The 17918-nt window shown below is 34.3% G+C and overlaps 1 protein-coding gene across 1 annotated transcript in view; it reads left to right on the forward strand.

Annotated features, from left to right (window-relative positions):
* The window catches only part of LRP1B (LDL receptor related protein 1B), a 1911502-nt gene that overhangs the window by 1653211 nt on the left and 240373 nt on the right, over positions 1 to 17918 (forward strand). The window contains exons 58-59 of the mRNA XM_057505633.1: positions 4679 to 4801; positions 6626 to 6807. Coding sequence (XP_057361616.1) covers positions 4679 to 4801; positions 6626 to 6807 — 305 coding nt within the window. The remainder of the gene's footprint in view (positions 1 to 4678; positions 4802 to 6625; positions 6808 to 17918) is intronic.

Genomic DNA, 17918 nt, shown 5'->3' on the forward strand with positions numbered 1-17918 from the left:
AAATAAAGACAAGCTTACATCCAGTTTTGCCTGCAGACTGGAATACCTCATGTATGTCAGGAAACATTTTTTTTTTTTTTTTAATTATTATTTTTTATTGAAGGGTAGTTGACACACAGTATTACATTACATGAGTTTCAAGTGTACAACACAGTGGTAGAACATTTATATACATAATTCTAGGTTCCAGCTATCACCCTACCAGGCTGTTACAATATCTTGACTATATTCCTTATGCTATACCTTACATCCCGGTTACTAATTTATTTTACCATTGGAAGTCTGTCCTTTTTTTTTTTTTTTTTTTTTTTTTTTTTTGTGAGGGCATCTCTCATATTTATTGATCAAATGGTTGTTAACGACAATAAAATTCTGTATAGGGGAGTCAATGCTCAATGCACAATCATTATTCCACCCCAAGCCTAATTTTTGTCAGTCTCCAATCTTCTGAGGCATAACAAACAAGTTTTTACATGTAGAACAAATTCTTACATAATGAATAAGTTACATAGTGAACAGTACAAGGGCAGTCATCACAGAAACTTTCGGTTTTGCTCATGCATTATGAACTCTAAACAGTCAGTTCAAATATGAATACTCATTTGGTTTTTATACTTGATTTATATGTGGATACCACATTTCTCTCTTTATTATTATTATTTTTAATAAAATGCTGAAGTGGTAGGTAGATACAAGATAAAGGTAGAAAACATAGTTTAGTGTTGTAAGAGAGCAAATGTAGATGATCAGGTGTGTGCCTGTAGACTATGTGTTAATCCAAGCTAGACAAGGGCAATAAAACATCCACGGATGCAGAAGATTTCTCTCAGAACAGGGGGGGTGAGGTTCTAAGCCTCACCTCTGTTGATCCCCAATTTCTCACCTGATGGCCCCCCTGCGACTGTGCCTGTCTTAGGTTGTTCCTCCCTTGAGGAATCTTACCCGTCTCTGGCTAACCAGTCATCTTCCGGGGCCATACAGGGAAATGTGAAGTTGGTAAGTGAGAGAGAAGCCTTATTGTTTGAAAAAGTTAGCTTTTTACTTCTTTGCATATTTATGCCCTGTGGCTTCTATGCCCAGCATTTGTCTTGAGGTATCTTTACCACTTGGAAGAATTATGATACTCGGTAAATTTGATATGAGGCACGAATTCTATTTAAGGGTTGCAATTAGGAAGGAAGAAGAAAAGCTATAGAAGTAGCAGGCGGAAGAAAACATGGGAAGATTGATTATTTCTTTGATATATCTTCTTGTAGAGTAACTTCAGCATGTATAGGTTTTAAGCTACTACTTAAATTGCACACACACATTAACATAATAGGAGTATAGTTACATAACCAAAGCATATCTGTAATTACCAGCCATCTGCAGTGAAACCAAGAAAACCAGTTAGGCACCTTAGGCATTTGTGAAAACTTATCTATGATATGGTGGATATTGTCCAAATGAACTTGAACAGTCTGAGAGAAATCAGACAAATTAAAACAACCCATTCCTGGGGACTGTTCACATGCCATATGTTCTTTTAACAATAAATAGTTTGTAGTTGTAAGACTTTGGAGCGCTACAATTTTCACTTCTCCAAATTCTTGGTTGAGTTCCAACAGTATAGATCCAGTCCAATTTTGTTGTTTTACTGTATGCACAGGCCAGCTTAGATATCTCCTTCCTCATTCCCATGGCAGGTCCAGGAACTGGTGGGATGAAACATTTTTAACCACAATTTTATCATAATGTTATAAAAATTTTCAAGGAGTTCTAGATAATAGAAACATTTTTTCCCCTTAGAAATTTCTGTCTGTATATATGCAGAATGAAGTAGAAAACAGAAATAATTCTCTCTCCACATTTTCTCTCAGTCAAAAGAAATGAAAAGACAATATCCTCACCTTAATTATTTGGGAATCTTGGGTGTACGTGATTAGGAATGATTCACCTTAATATCCTGAATATTATTCTCTTTGTTATGGTCAGTATCTTTCTCATGAAACTTTATACCATCAAATTATTACAATGGGGAGATTTTTTTTTCACCCTATATGTTCTAAAATATAGTTGTAGGAAGCCACCTATAACTTAAATTCATATACTAGATTTAGATAAAATACTGTAATAAAGTGGCCTTTTTCTTTTGGTAAAATTGAATTGAGAAACAAAATACAATTTCTTAAATTAATCTCAGCTTGAACCAAAGGGTACAAAGCTTCAGCTACAGAAATGAATGAAGCAAATAGGATGTGGATGAAACCAACTTCAGCTCTGAAGCCACTGGGATAACTCTGGTTTTTAGACATTATTTTGCCCATGCCATTGGCTGTTTTAATGTTCCTTGCATATGATTCTGCAAAGAGAGCATTGCACTGTTTTCCATGGGGATTAAGGGTATAGCTGTGGAAAAATAACTAGCTTGGCTAGATAGATATGTTAGAATTCAGAGTTTCAATTCCTCTGCATTTACAGCTTTAATTTATTCTAGTTGACATGCTAAATTTGGAATTGGATTTTCATCATCTAAGTTGATTATTGTAAAGAAAGGAATAGGATAATTCTGTCATGACTGGGGATTGTAGGTAAATCTTTGTTCAAGTTTCTCTCAGTCCCTTCTCTGTAAAGCTCTTCTTTATTCATTTGAATTGCCAGGCCATCATGGAACCCTAGCCCATTTACATTATTCCTCTGGTGAAAAAATTATTTGAACAGAAAGGATATTGTAGACTACTACTGAAATGAATTTATTATACCCTGTAAAGACCTTGGAATATATTCAGTTTATATTTTGAAATTTGATTTTGCATAAATAACTTCCTAGATATGTATGCTTAAGTACATTTAGTTAAGGAGTCCTCTGGTCTTAAGCTTGTGATGAATATTTAATGAATCTTTCAAATCTGCAACTGAATATTCTTTTTTTTTTTTAGCACTTCTTGTCATTATTCTTGATTGATGATGGTAGTAAGAAGTATATTTACATTTATTCACCTGGATGTAGCAAGGAATTTACACAGTCATGTTGTGTTTCTTGTTTATGACCAATGGCATTCAGTACAGTGTGGTTAGGCGATTTCAGGTAAACTTTGTAATCTGGAGCTGAAGAAGATGAAATTGCTCATATCAAGTCAAATAAAAGCAAATCTGAATCTATGATTTTAACACCAACACCACAAGAATTTAACACTGCTGAAAGAAGGGGGAAAAAAATCAGGATTTGCGATAATCTTTTCTAACTTCTATACATAGACTATCCTAGTCTCGGAGTTGATTGGAAAGAAGTAAGATCTGAACAGTAATAATTTAGCCTTCACCTGAGTCTTAGAAGTAAATTATAAATCTAATGTAGTATTATTATTATCAAATTCTAAATTTTCAGAACGAATATGGACACTGAACTCAGAGGTGGGAATTACCATCCTTCCTTTCCCTTCTCCCCCAAGCCAAACGAAAGCACACACAAAAAACCTATCTCCCTGAAGACCCTAATTCTTACCAATAGGACTCCTCGTAAGTGACCCCTAAAACAATCTGAGACTCACTACAACTTTACTGTGAATATTTTTGTGAGCAAGTTTGCATCAAATATGTCAAAGGCATCTTGAGGCTTTGCCATGTGTCTGTACTATCAATTACTTAGTTGACATAATAATTTATATATTAATAAATCTATAAAGTCCACAAGAATTTATATATTAATAAACCATTCAAGGCTTAAAAATTAGTTAACACAATAGAAATCTTGATCCAAGTTTTATTAGCCCATTGAGGTAATAAATCTATGAGCGCTAACAATAGGTCAGAATTAAACTAACCCTAAACACTCATTTGAATAATTTGACATCTAAGAAGATTCCCAGTTCCTGACATACAATCCTCAAATCAAATCAACTAAACCATGGATCTGCCAAAACAAAGAACTGTACTGCACAGATAGATATCCATCAGTTGATTTCATGTTCAGTTTTATTGCGTGATAAAAAATGCATAATGTGTGTCTGAAGAGAGGCATTTCTTTACATTTCCACTATGAGGAATAAAAAGATGTTACTATCCAGTTCCTCTTTGGTCAAATACCTAAGCTTGTAGCTTTTAAATTCTGATATGGCACCATTCTGTCTAAGGAACCACTTGATGCATGACGAAGAAGAGAAAAAGGACATTTACATTGTTGAGACAAAAGCTTTTGCAGAAAGTAAAATTTCTAAACCTTCTTTGACTTTCATTAGATGGCTATCCAGGGCTCATCTTAAATCTTCACGGTTCTTCTGTCTTACCAATTTAGATATACCCTCTTTTCTGGTCACTCTATAGAACAAATAATAATGGCATCAAATTTATATTTATTTAACATTAACTCAAAGTGAGAATCCTTCATCTTATGTCTCCAAAAACAGGATTTTCTTTTTCTTTCCCTTTACTGGCTATTTACTTAAAGTATTATTTATAACAATCCCAAAAGTTTTTGCCTACTTGGAAATATTTTCAAGTAAATGATGCAACATCTGAAATGCATGGTGTAGGGGAAGAGTGAACATGCAATGCGTTTAAAAAGAATTGGTCACAAACACTATTCATTGTAGTAACTATAACTATGTTGGTTCAAAGGGAGACAGTGATTTTATGAACTAAAACATTTTAAAACAATGTCTATTAATTATTATTCAATCATATTCTTTTTTACTTTTAGGGATTAAACAATGTTATTGCTATAGACTTTGATTACAGAGAAGAATTTATCTATTGGATTGATTCTAGCCGCCCCAATGGCAGCCGCATAAATAGAATGTTTTTAAATGGAAGTGATATTAAGGTAACTAGATATTACAATGATGGGATTTTTGAATAATTTATTGGTGTGGTTGAATTGAATGGAGAATGTTATTTGATGGTAATGATACAACTCATAGAATGTATTCAGTTGGTTTGAATTTCACATTTGTACAGTGTAAGTTCGCACAAACTTTAAATAGGAAATATGAGGATTTTATATCTATATGTTTCATTATAACATTATTACTTGTGATAAGATAAAAATCAAATTGAGTAAATAAAATTTAGAGCTTTATTCAGAACCCTAGAAAATGGGATGGATGCTTTCAGCTTGAATGATTAGTGCCTGAGATTCAAATGTGTTGATTTATGTAAAAGAAAAAGTTGAGCCTGAGAATTTGTAACTGAAAAAATTAATTACTAGATTATAGATTGAAATTACAGCACTATTAAAATTACCCTATTATAGATGGAAATTATTGAATGCATTCATGTAAAATCATGAATATTCCGATTAGACAGCAGCGTAATTGAATACATGTCACGTTCGAGATATGAGCTATTTGGAACCATTTCTATGTTATCTTGAGTTTTAAAATAAAATTATTTGCACTGTATATATGCAGTAAAATGTATTATAAAGAAGGTAAAATTCAAGTAGATAGGACCCATTAATTGCTTTAACTCTTTTGTAGCCATCTATGGTACCATACAGAAATTTTTGATAGGAACAATCAGTTTTGAAAATATTAATGGAACCTTGAAATGTGTGTATACCATGCCATATAATCAGGCAATTCAAAATAGCTCTATGGAATGATGGACTAGACAATAAAGTATCAGAATATGATACAGAACAGAGAAGCAGATAGATTTATTTTTCAGTAATTTAATTATTTGACAATTTACATAAAAACTGTGGAAGTTACACTACTCAAACTTGTTCATTTTTTTTATGACATTTCCAATTTTTAGTTGCTTTTATATTTTTGACAATACTTTAATATTTTTAAAAGATACCAGTTCTCTACTGCCTGGCCACCACTATCCCATTTCTGCTTTAAATCATGTCGTAACAAAGGGTCAAAAAAATGCATCTTCCCTTGTGATTACTAATTCACTAATTTTCATTTAAACTCAGCCATGCCAATTTTTCCAAATTTGGGGAAAAGAAGGAAGGCCTTGTAATTCAGTATAGATTGATTGCTGAAAATGTTCATGTTGTCACTTTTTATCTTTACTATCTATAGCATTAAGGAAAGGAAAGGAAAAGAAGAATTATAAAATAAATTATACAATCTCATTAGTGTTTTTTTGCTTCTAACTATGTATGAGTATATCTTTACTTCCCTTTGGTTAGGCTGAAACACTTAGTGTATGTCCTTGGTTGTGTTTTTTTCTCTAATTGTAGTAGATAATTTAAATAGGGACAGAGCAGTTGGGAGAGGGTGAATGCTATTAGTATCTCTGCCAGAACCTGTTAAAGATAAATAATATCAATAATTATGCATGTTTGTATGTATATATGCATGTATGATAGATTTATTTTTGCCTCAGATTTTAAAAGGACAAGTGACCTATAGCAAAAATATGATCAAAAACTGCAGCCATCCAACAGTTTTTTTATTTTGGTTCTCTTTCTTAAACCCATATATAATTTCTAGGGGCCTGATTACATATAATGCAGTTACTCACAAACAGGTAAGTAATTGTTTTAGGATAAATTGTTCTATGTTTAATGCTTATCTAAATTCCATTTCTAATGTTTAAATAGAATTCTATATCTGTAAAAATCAAGAACCAATTGCTCAGTTCTTATTCTAGGCATTTACACTGTTAACTTTTAAAATTCTTGTTTTGTTAGGTAGTGCATAACACAGCTGTCCCCAATGCACTTGCTGTGGATTGGATTGGAAAGAACCTCTACTGGTCTGACACAGAAAAAAGGATTATTGAAGTATCCAAACTCAATGGGTTATACCCTACTATACTCGTTAGCAAAAGGCTGAAGTTTCCCAGGGACCTGTCTTTAGATCCTCGAGCGGGGTTTGTAACAAACATTGAAAATCTTAAATTACAGATTATGACTGTGGATTTCATTCAATGTACTAAATCCTGTTCTGTGGCTTTTTAACATAGAAACCAACATAAAGTGTAAATGTGTAGAAATTCTTACTGAGAAATCAAAAATAGAAATGTGACTACCACAGTGAAGGAAAAAATTAAGTTATGGGATGATTTTACAATATTTTCAAAAATCTTAAATACAACTGTTTTTCTAATCTAAAACTGTATTGTGGAAATGAATAAAATGTACAGATTTCTACAACTTAAATTTGTTTAAACCTTGGAGGAAGGGCAGACAAACAAATTCTTGGATCATGTTTTCCAGTAATTGCGGTAGTCACAAATAGGGATGATGTAATTCTGACACAACTTTAGAGCAAAAGACATATCATGATTATCCGCACATTCAAAAGGAATAGCATAGTGGGAATATTGGGAAAGATTAATATTGGAGCTGTGTTTCATTTGCATTTGTTTGTGATAGTGGAGAACAACTGATCGTATGGATTAAGGACAGTAGGTTGAAGATTTCAGATGAGGGATTAACACATTGCTGTGTCAACGCTGTCTGATGTATGGTTGCTGAAGTTCTATGGATACAACCATTATCATTCATTTTCAATTATGTTGTTTTGATAGGTAGAGAAGGCATGTCTTTCCCCCCTTTTATTTTCCCTATAATTTGAAGTGATTACATACTCCCAAATGATCTCTGTAGAAGTTCAACCTACCCAATATGCTTGTTAAAATAGCAAATTTAGAGAAAATTTGGTTTTTAAAAATAGAACTCATTCACAGTAGCAAGTTTTATGGTAACTGTAATGCTCTGAATTTTCTGCTGTCTGAATTAATTTCACATAATGTTTCACAAAATCACTGCTTTTATCATACCATTTTCAAGTAGATTTTGCTTCCTGCTAGTGGATTGTATTTGGGTCCCTTAAGTTTATAGTTGACAAAAAAATCATATCAGGATATATTTTATAGCTGAATTTTAAACATTAATTTGGGTAAAAGCAGTCCCTAATAGGAGAAGACTTACACTGTAAATACTATTCTGTTTCCAAGATAATGTGCAAATTTTAACTTTTGGTTATATAGTTATATAACCATTTTGCTACCTTTAAAAATATTTCTTTACCATAGCAGCAGAAGTTTTGAAAGATTGTCGGTTCTATTATAATTGAAACAGAGTCAGAAGAGATTCTGTTTCTATGTATGTTGCAAGAAATAACGGCCAGATGCACTAAATTTTGCTACCATTCCTTCATAAGAATGTGGATATTTTAATTCTTTTGTTATTTTATCAAAAAATATTTGTTTTTGCAGGTCTAAACAATTGTCCTTTTCTTCAAAATCAATATGGATGTCATAGCTTCTAACTTCTTACTATTAAAGATGCTTTATTTTCTAATTTAAAGAAACACTACCTGCTCATTAATCTAGTTTTGTGGAATTTCCTCTTTAAAAGCAAAACTGTGCCTTAGCCTAGTAAACAAAGCTGAATCTAACTTTAAGTTTTATTTCTTCCAGGTTATAGTTATTTCCCCATAAATTGAAAACAGCCTTAATGTCATCAACATAAAGCCATCCATCAAATGTGTCAATGACAGCAGAGAACTACTAAATTATTGTAGATGTTATGAAAGACTCTCTTGATTTCATTTTGGATAATATTTGGATTGTGATATGGAGATGCCATATTATAACCAAAGAAAACAGATAAAAATTGGATCTTTTTATGAAACATTTAAAGCCACCTATTCTAACAAATAAATGTAATAACACCTTTCTGTTCACGCTGTTTTCCTAGTTCCCCAGAGTAAGACAAGAGGATTTTAGCTTTTGAGAGATGAGCTTTAGGATGAAAATTCCTTAAGTATCTAAAATATTGTGTAATCCTGCTTAAAATATAGCAGATTAAAATTTAAGATTATTTAATAAAAATGTAATTGAATCTTTCAACATTAGAATACCATTGTGATTTGCACATGTTTGAATATGCCAATATTAATGCCCCCTGTTTCCTTGGGAATTGTATTTTCTGTCCTGATCTTTAGTAAAAGATGGTGCCAGGATTTGTTTAAGGGAGGTAAACATCATTGAACTAATGTAATGATGCAACTAAATTCTTAGGAAGTAGGTTGTTTTTTTTTTCCTATCTTTTAATAATAGTAAGCCAGTTGGCACAATATCAGTCTGGAGATGATGGTTACTAGGAACGGTGAAGGAGATACAAATAAGACAGATCATCTTCCTTGTGGTTACATTTAAATTTAACTGGAATCCAGTTATCCTAATTATCCTTTTACCTGGTTTTGTTTAGGAATACTGTTCTAATTTATCATAAATTTGGGGTACTTATTAACATTTACCTTCAATATTTATAACAGTTTTCATTTATGTAGAATATATGTATATGTATATATGCACTGTAAAATAGAATACAAGCTATTATTTATTAATGCTAAAACTATGCTGAGCATAATTTTATCTTTTTGAATGATTAAGATAAATTAAGGTTACCATAATAACAAAAGACTACTATAATAGATGGTAGATTGAATGTGTATGAGACTAGTTAACAGCAAATAAATTCATCTACTCATTCACTAATTGAACTCATGTATCTTTAACATTTAGTAAAAAACTGGCACTTGAGCAGGAGTATGAAAATAGAAGTCACAGTTCCTGTCTCCAAGTATTTCACAGTCCCTTGGATAGACAGATGAGTAAATAACTATAATACAGTGCAATAATTCACAAAGAATTTAGAAAATGTTTTTATCTTAACAGATCAGAGACAGCTTACTGGAGAAGACTGATGGAAAATGAATTAGCCAGGCTGTGCAGTGCACTTCACAGCAGGGGTATTTCAGGCAAAAAGAACGAGCTTTCTGGGAAAGCCTAGACACTTAGAGGACCATGACACTTCCAAGGAACTGTGAAGAACTCATGTGACTGGAACAAATTAAGCATATATTATTGTGCAAATCTGATGTCAGTTGATGAGCTCAGAACACATCAAAAGTAAACCCAATACAACAACAAGAAAACAAACTGTTTACAAGGCTTCTGGCTTAGGAAAACAAATAGAGGAATGATTTCCCTATAATATAAGGAATACAGGAAAGAGGCAGATGTAATAAAGGAAAATGAATGGTTTGTAGACATATGAGATTGGGAGCTCCAATATAATAATATGATAATGAAGATGATAATTTCTCTAGTATTTTATGAATTAGAAAAATGTCTCTAAATTTTATCACTTTAGATGCTTGTACTGTTTACTCAGCTTCAGAGGAAGATATGCTTATTGTTACTATTATCCTTATAGTATAGAAAACAGCATTCACTTTCAAAATGACCAAGTGACTTTCTCAGGATCTTTTAGGTAATAAGACAGTAAACTGGGGATTTAACCCAGTTTTCAAGCTTTGGCCCCATATTTTCCCTCTGATAATAAATTAAAGTTTCAAATAACAAAATGATCTTTGATCTTGAGAATGTTTATCAAGTGCCATTCAAATAAGGGATAATGGGGGAAAAATTATACTTTCTTGCATTTTAACAATTTAGTTTGTTTACAAAACTTAATGTACAGATGATAGGAATTTTTTTAGAAATAAAGAAAACTGCTTAAATCATTAAGAGCATGCTTTATTTTTATTTTATTTTTTTTTTAGGGACTGGGGATACTATTTTATTTTATTTTATTTTATTATTATTATTTTTTTTTATTTTGGTATCATTAATATACAATAACATGAGCAATATTATGGTTACTAGATTCTTCCCATTATTAAGTCCCCACCACATACCCCATTACAGTCACTGTCCATCAGCGTAGTAAGATGCTATAGAATCACTACTTGTCTTCTCTGTGCTATACTGCCTTCCCCATGGCCCCCTGCTACATTATTTGTGCTAATTGTAATGCCCCTTGTTCCCCTAGAGCGTGTTTTATTTTTAAAGTACATTTTCATTTCTTTTCATTTTCTAATAGTCTATTAGCAATACCACACATACACACACAAAAAACCACTATTAGGTGCTATTTTGAGTTTGAAATATAGTTTAATGAAAATATATTGAAGGGCACATTATATGTTTAGTATCTGTATCCATTATTGCCAGTATGGAATATGGTAATGCAAACAGATTTGGAAACTTTTGTATCTCTTGACTTATGTTATTCTTTCTTCCCAGAATGCCCTTCTGCTTTGTCTCCAGTTGGAATAACTTCCATTGTTCCAATAGCAGAAGAAAATACCACTTTATCTATGGAACACTCCCCAATTTTTCCTAAGTAGCCAACACATCTTTCTCACATAATGCCTGTAACTGGGCTTAGTTTATTTTATTTATTTATTTTTTATTGCGGTATAATTGACATATACCATTTATTAGTTTCAAGTGTATATGTGATTATTATTGGTGTAAATGTCTATCTTGCCATCTAGCAAGTGAGTTCATTCAGTGTAAGGGCCATGAGTTAATCATTGTCTATGTCAAACACAGAAACTCTTTAAATTCACTGTTGAAGGATATAATAAATAGGCAATTGAATATACACAGTACATACATAGGGTTGTAGCTACAGGGACATTATACCTTCATCTATGCACAAACCAATATATTAGTATGTAAATAACCTGTATGTTTCAAAGACAAGAGGCATAAGGGAACTTTTGTTGTGAAGAAATGAAAGGCATATCAGTTAGGAAAACTCAGGTTCTGATTTCTGTGGAGAAACACAGAAGTATTTCAGTCAACTACACTATTAAATAAAATACCTTTTTCCAGATTTGAGAGGATTAAAGATGGCAGCATGAAAGGTGAGACAGAGGCTTCCTCCTAAAACTGCATATAATATGAAAATATAATTAATATAACTAATCCTGAAAGAGCAACAGGAAAGAAGACTGGGCCAGACTGCATACACCTGGAGAAAAGAGCGGTCCTCATGGAACAGGGTAATGTACCAAAGCTGTGACCCAGCAGGACCCAAGCTTTTCCCCAACCTCAGCTCACTGGCAGGAGGAAGAGAAACTGAGCGGGAAGGGAGTGGAGGACTGGAACTGCTGAATACCTAACTCCAGAGATCTGCTCTGGGAGCACAAACCTACATTTCATGGTGCTTGCCTGATACTCTTGAGATTAGAGGGTTGGAAAGCTAAGACAGGCAGAATTCCTGGACAGACTGAGATTCAAGCCGCTTGTGGAAAGCAGGGATCCATATCCATCTGCTCTGGGACAAAAGAAAGGTGGGCAGTCTGGGAGACTTTCTAACAAAGAAGCCCTTAGCAAGACAGCTGCTAAAGGAGCAAGGACTGCACAGAGCTTACTGCTCAGGAGAAAGGACAAGTAAACAAAATTATCCAGGTGCACTCTGCCCTGCAGGTTGGGAGCTTTCACGATCTTCAGGTGCTCCAGCTCCTTGGGTGGCTACACAGCTCCAAGGATCCCCTCCACAATACGTAGCCTACTGTGCTTTTCTCCTGGTCAGGCCCACCTGGGTTGCAAACCGGCAAACCCTACCCTGGTATTAGGCCAGCCAGAGGGAAGATCTTTCTACAGCAACTTCAAATGCAAAGTATAGAGGTTTATACCCATGTGCTCAGCCCACAGGTTCAGGCAATTGAGACAGGCATAGCAGCTGGGAAGCAGGAAACAGCTCTTTCCTCCCCCCAGGCACCAATACCACTCCACTGCAATCCCCAACATTGCTTCAGGGGCTGAGCAACTCCAGAGAGTAGAGCTTCTGGACACTAGAGGGGCCATATACAAACATGAAACGCCAAAGGAACCTGGGTCAGAATAAAATTATTAATACAACTCCTGAGAAAGATTTAAATGACACTGACCTCATGACTCTTCCTGAAAGGGAATTCAAAACAAAAATCATTAACATGCTCATGGAGGTATGGAAAGATACTCAAGAACTTAGGAATGAATTCCTAAGTTGGAGAGCCAATCATTGAAGAGCACAATGGAGGATATTAAAAGCAGATTAGATATGGTAGAGGAGACGATAAATGAAATAGAAACTAGAGAATAGGAATACAAAGACGCTGAGGCACAGAGAGAAAAAAGGGTCTCTAAGAATGAAAGAATATTGAGAGAAATATGTGACCAATCCAACAGAACAATATTCCCATTATAGGGGTACCAGAAGAAGAAGAGAGAGAAAAAGGGATAGAAAGTGTCTTTGAGGAGGTAATTACTGAAAATGTCCCCAATCTGGGAAAGGAGATAGTCTCTCAGGCCATGGAGATGCACAGATCTCTCAACACAAAGGACCCAAGGAAGACAACACCAAGACATATAGTAATTAAAATGGCAAAGATCAAGGATAAGGACAGACTGTTAAAAGCAGCCAGCAACAGAAATAAGATCACATTCAAAGGAAAGCCCATCAGGCTATCATCCGACTTCTCAACAGAAACCTTACAGGCCAGAAGGGAGTGGCATGATGCATTTAATGCAATGAAGCAAAAGGGCCTTGAACCAACACTACTTTATCCAGCAAGATTATCATTTAAATTTGAAGGAGGGATTAAGTAATTTCTAGATAAGCAAAAGCTAAGAGAATTTACCTCCTACAAAACATTTCTACAGTGTATTTTGGAGGGACTGCTATAGATGCAAGTGTTCCTAGGTTTAATAGCTGTCACCAGAGGTAATAAAACCACAGTAAAGAAAATAGAACAGTTAATTACTAAGCAAATGCAAAATGCAAAATTAAATTAACTATCCCCAAAGTCAATCAAGGGATAGACAAAGAGTACAGAGTATGATACCTAATATATAAAGACTGGAGGAGGAAGAAAAAGGAGGAGAAAAACAAAAAAAAGAACCTTTAGATTGTGTTTGTAATAGCATATTAAGTGAGTTAAATTATACTCATAGATAGTAAGGAAGTTCACCTTGAACCTTTGGTAACCACGAATCTAAAGCCTGCAATGGCAATAAGTACATACCTATCAATAATCACCCTAAATGTAAATGGACTGAATGCACCAGTGAAAAGACATAGAGTCACTGAATGGACAATAAAACAGGACCCATCTATATGCTGCCTACAAGAGATTCACTTTAAACCCAAAGACATGCACAGACTAAAAGTGAAGGGATGGAAAAAGATATTTCATGCAACTAATAGGGAGAATAAAGTAGGAGTTGCAGTATTTGTATCAGACAAAATAGACTTCAAAACACAGAAAGTCACAAGGGACAAAGAAAGACATTACATAATGATAAAAGGGTCAATCCAACAAGAAGATATAACCATTATAAATACCTATGCACCAAACACAGGAGCACCTACATATGTAAAACAAGCACTAACAGAATTAAAAGGGGAAATAGAATGCAATGCATTAATTCTAGGAGACTTCAACACCTGACTCACTCCAAAAGAAAGATCAACCAGACAGAAAATAAGTAAGAAGACAGAAGCACTGAACAACACATTAGAACAGATAGACCTAACAGACATCTATAGAACTCTGCACCTAAAAGCAGCAGAATACGCATTCTTCTCAAATGCACATGGAATATTTTCAAGAATTGATCATATACTAGGCCACAAAAGAGCCTCAGTAAATTCAAAAAGATTGAAATTGTACCAACCAGTTTCTCGGACCACAAAGGTATGAAACTAGAAATAAATTACACAAAGAAAATGAAAAGTCCCACAAACACATGGAGGCGTCACAACATGCTCCTAAATAACCAATAGATCAATGACCAAATCAAAACAGAGATCAAGCAATATATGGAGACAAATAATAACAATAATTCAACACCACAAAATCTGTGTGATGCAGGGAAGGCCGTGCTAAGAGGAAAGTATATTGCAATACAGGCCTACCTCAGAAAAGAAGAACAATCCCATATGAGCAGTCTAAACTCACAATTAACAAAACTAGAAAAAGAAGAAAAAATGAGGTCCAAACTCAGTAGATGGTTGGACATAATAAAGATTACATCATAAATAAATAAAATTGAGAAGAATAAAACAATAGAAAGAATCTATGAAAGCAAGAGCTGGTTCTTTGAGAAAATAAACAGAGCAGATAATCCCCTAGCCAGACTTATCAAGAAAAAAGAGAGTCTACTCACACAGAAACAGAAATGAGAAAGGAAAAATCACTAAGGACACCACAGAAATACAATGAATTATTAGAGAATACTATGAAAAATTATATGCTAACAAACCAATAACCTAGAAGAAACGGACAACTTTCTAGAAAAATACAATCTTCCAAGGCTGACCCAGGAAGAAACAGAAAATCTGAACAGACCAATTACCAGCAATGAAATTGAACTGGTGATCAAAAATCTACCTAAGAAAAACACCTCTGGGACAGATATCTTCACTGCTGAATTTTATCAAACATTTAGTGAAGACCTAATACCCATCCACCTTAAAGTTTTCCAAAGAGTCAAGGAAGAAGGAATACTTCCAAACTCATGCTGTGAGGCCAGCATCACTCTAATACCAAAACCAGGCAAAGACACCACAAAAAAAGAAAATTACAGACCAATATCCCTGATGAACATAGATGCAAAAATACTCAACAAAATATTAGCAAACCAAATTCAAAAATACATCAAAAAGATCATCCATCATGATCAAGGATGATTTATTCCAGGGGTGCAAGGATGATACAACATTTGATAATCAATCAACATCATCCACCACATCAACAAAAAGAACAAAAACCACATTATCATCTCCATAGATAATGAAAAAGCATTCAAGAAAATTCAACATCTATTCATGATAAAAACTCGCAATAAAATGGGTATAGATGGCAAGTACCTCAACATAATAAAGTCCATATATGACAAACACACAGCCAACATTATACTTAACAGTGAGAAGTTGAAAGCTTTTCCTTTAAGATCAGGAACAAAACAAGGATGCCCACTCTCCTGGCTTCTATTCAACATAGTACTGAAGGTCCTAGCCACAGCAATCAGATAACACAAATAAATAAAAGGCATCCAGATTGGCAAGGCAGAAGTTAAACTGTCCCTGTTTGCAGATGACATGATATTAAACATAAAAACCCTAAAGAATCAACTCCAAAACTACTAAATCTAATATCTGAATTCAGCAAAGTTGGAAGATGCAAAATTAATACATAGAAATCTGTCGCATTCCTAAACACTAACAATGAACTAGCAGAGAGAGAAATCATGAAAACAATTCCATTCACAGTTGCATCAGAAAGAATAAAATACCTAGGAATAAACCTAACCAAGGAAGTAAAGACCTATACTCTGAAAACTACAGATTACTCATGAGAGAAATAAAAGAAGATACCAATAAATGGAAACATCCTGTGCTCATGGACAGGAAGAATTAATATTGTCAAAATGGCCATCTTGCCTAAAGCAATCTATAGATTCAATGCAATCCCTATCAAAATACCAACAGCATTCTTCAATGAACCAGAGCAAATAGTTCTAAGATCTTATGGAACCACAAAAGACCCCAAGTAGCTAAAGAAATCCTAAGAAGTAAGAATAAATCTGGGGAGATTATGCTCCTCAACTTCAAGCTCTACTACAAAGTCACAGTAATCAAGACAATTTGGTACTGGCACAAGAACAGACCCATAGGCCAATGGAACAGACTAGAGAGCTCTAATATAAACCCAAGCAAAGCATATATGGTCAATTAATATACAATAAAGGAGCCATGGACATACAATGGGGAAATGACAACCTCTTCAATATCTGGTGTTGGCAAAACTGGACAGCTACATGCAAGAGAGAAACTGGATTATTGTTTAACCCCATACGCAAAAGGAAACTCAAAATGGATCAAAGACCTAAATGTAAGTCATGAAACCATAAAACTGTTAGAAGACAACATAGGTAAAAATCTCCTAATATAAGCATGAGCAACTTCTTCTTGAATGCATCTCCTCAAGCAAGGGAAACAAAAGCAAAATGAACTCAAGGGACTACATCAAACTAAAAAGTTTCTGTACAGCAAAGGACACCATCAGCAGAACAAAAAGGCATCCTACAGTATGGGAGAATATATTTGTAAATGACATATCCAACAAGGGGTTAACATCCAAAATATATAAAGAATGTACATGCCTCAACACCCAGAAAGCAAACAACCCGATTAACAAATGGGCAGAGGATATGAAGACACAGTTCTCCAAAGAAGAAATTCAGATGGCCAACAGACACATGAAAAGATGCTCCACATCACTAATCATCAGGGAAATGCAAATTAAAACCACAATGAGATATCACCTCACAGCACTAAGGATGGCCTGCATCAAAAAGACTAAGAACAACAAATTCTGGCAAGGATGTGGAGAAAGGGGAACCCTCCTACACTGCTGGTGGGAATGTAAACTAGTTCAACCATTGTGGAAAGCAATATGGAGGTTCCACAAAAAACTAAAAATAGAAATACCATTTGACCCAGGAATCCCACTCCTTGGAATTTACCCAAAGAATACAACTTCTCAGTTTCAAAAAGACATATGCACCCCTATGTTTATTGCAGTACTATTTACAATAGCCAAGATAAGGAAGCAACCTAAGTGTCCATCAGTAGATGAATGGATAAAGAAGAGGTGGTACATATACACAATGGAATACTATTCAGCCATAAGAAAGAAACAAATCCTAACATTTGCAACAACATGGATGGAGCTGGAGGATATTATACTCAGTGAAATAAGCCAGGCATGAGAAAGACAAGTGCCAAATGATTTCCCTCATTTGTGGAGTATAACAATGAAGATAAACTGAAGGAACAAAATAGCAGCAGATTCAGAGACTCCAAGAAGGAACTACTGGTTACCAAAGGGGTGGGAAGGGAGAGGGGATTGAGGGGTATTATGTTTTGGACACATGGTGTGGGGGATCACAGGGAAAACAGTGTAGCACAGAGAAGGCACATATTGGATCTGTGGCATTTGACTACACTGATAGACAGTGACTGCATTGGGGTATGGGTGGGGACTTGATAATATGGGTAAATGTAGTAACCACATTGTTTTTTCATGTGAAACCTTCATAAGAGTGTATATCAAATACCTTAATAA

Source organism: Manis pentadactyla, chromosome 8, assembly GCF_030020395.1.
Source record: "Manis pentadactyla isolate mManPen7 chromosome 8, mManPen7.hap1, whole genome shotgun sequence".
NCBI lineage: Eukaryota > Metazoa > Chordata > Mammalia > Pholidota > Manidae > Manis > Manis pentadactyla.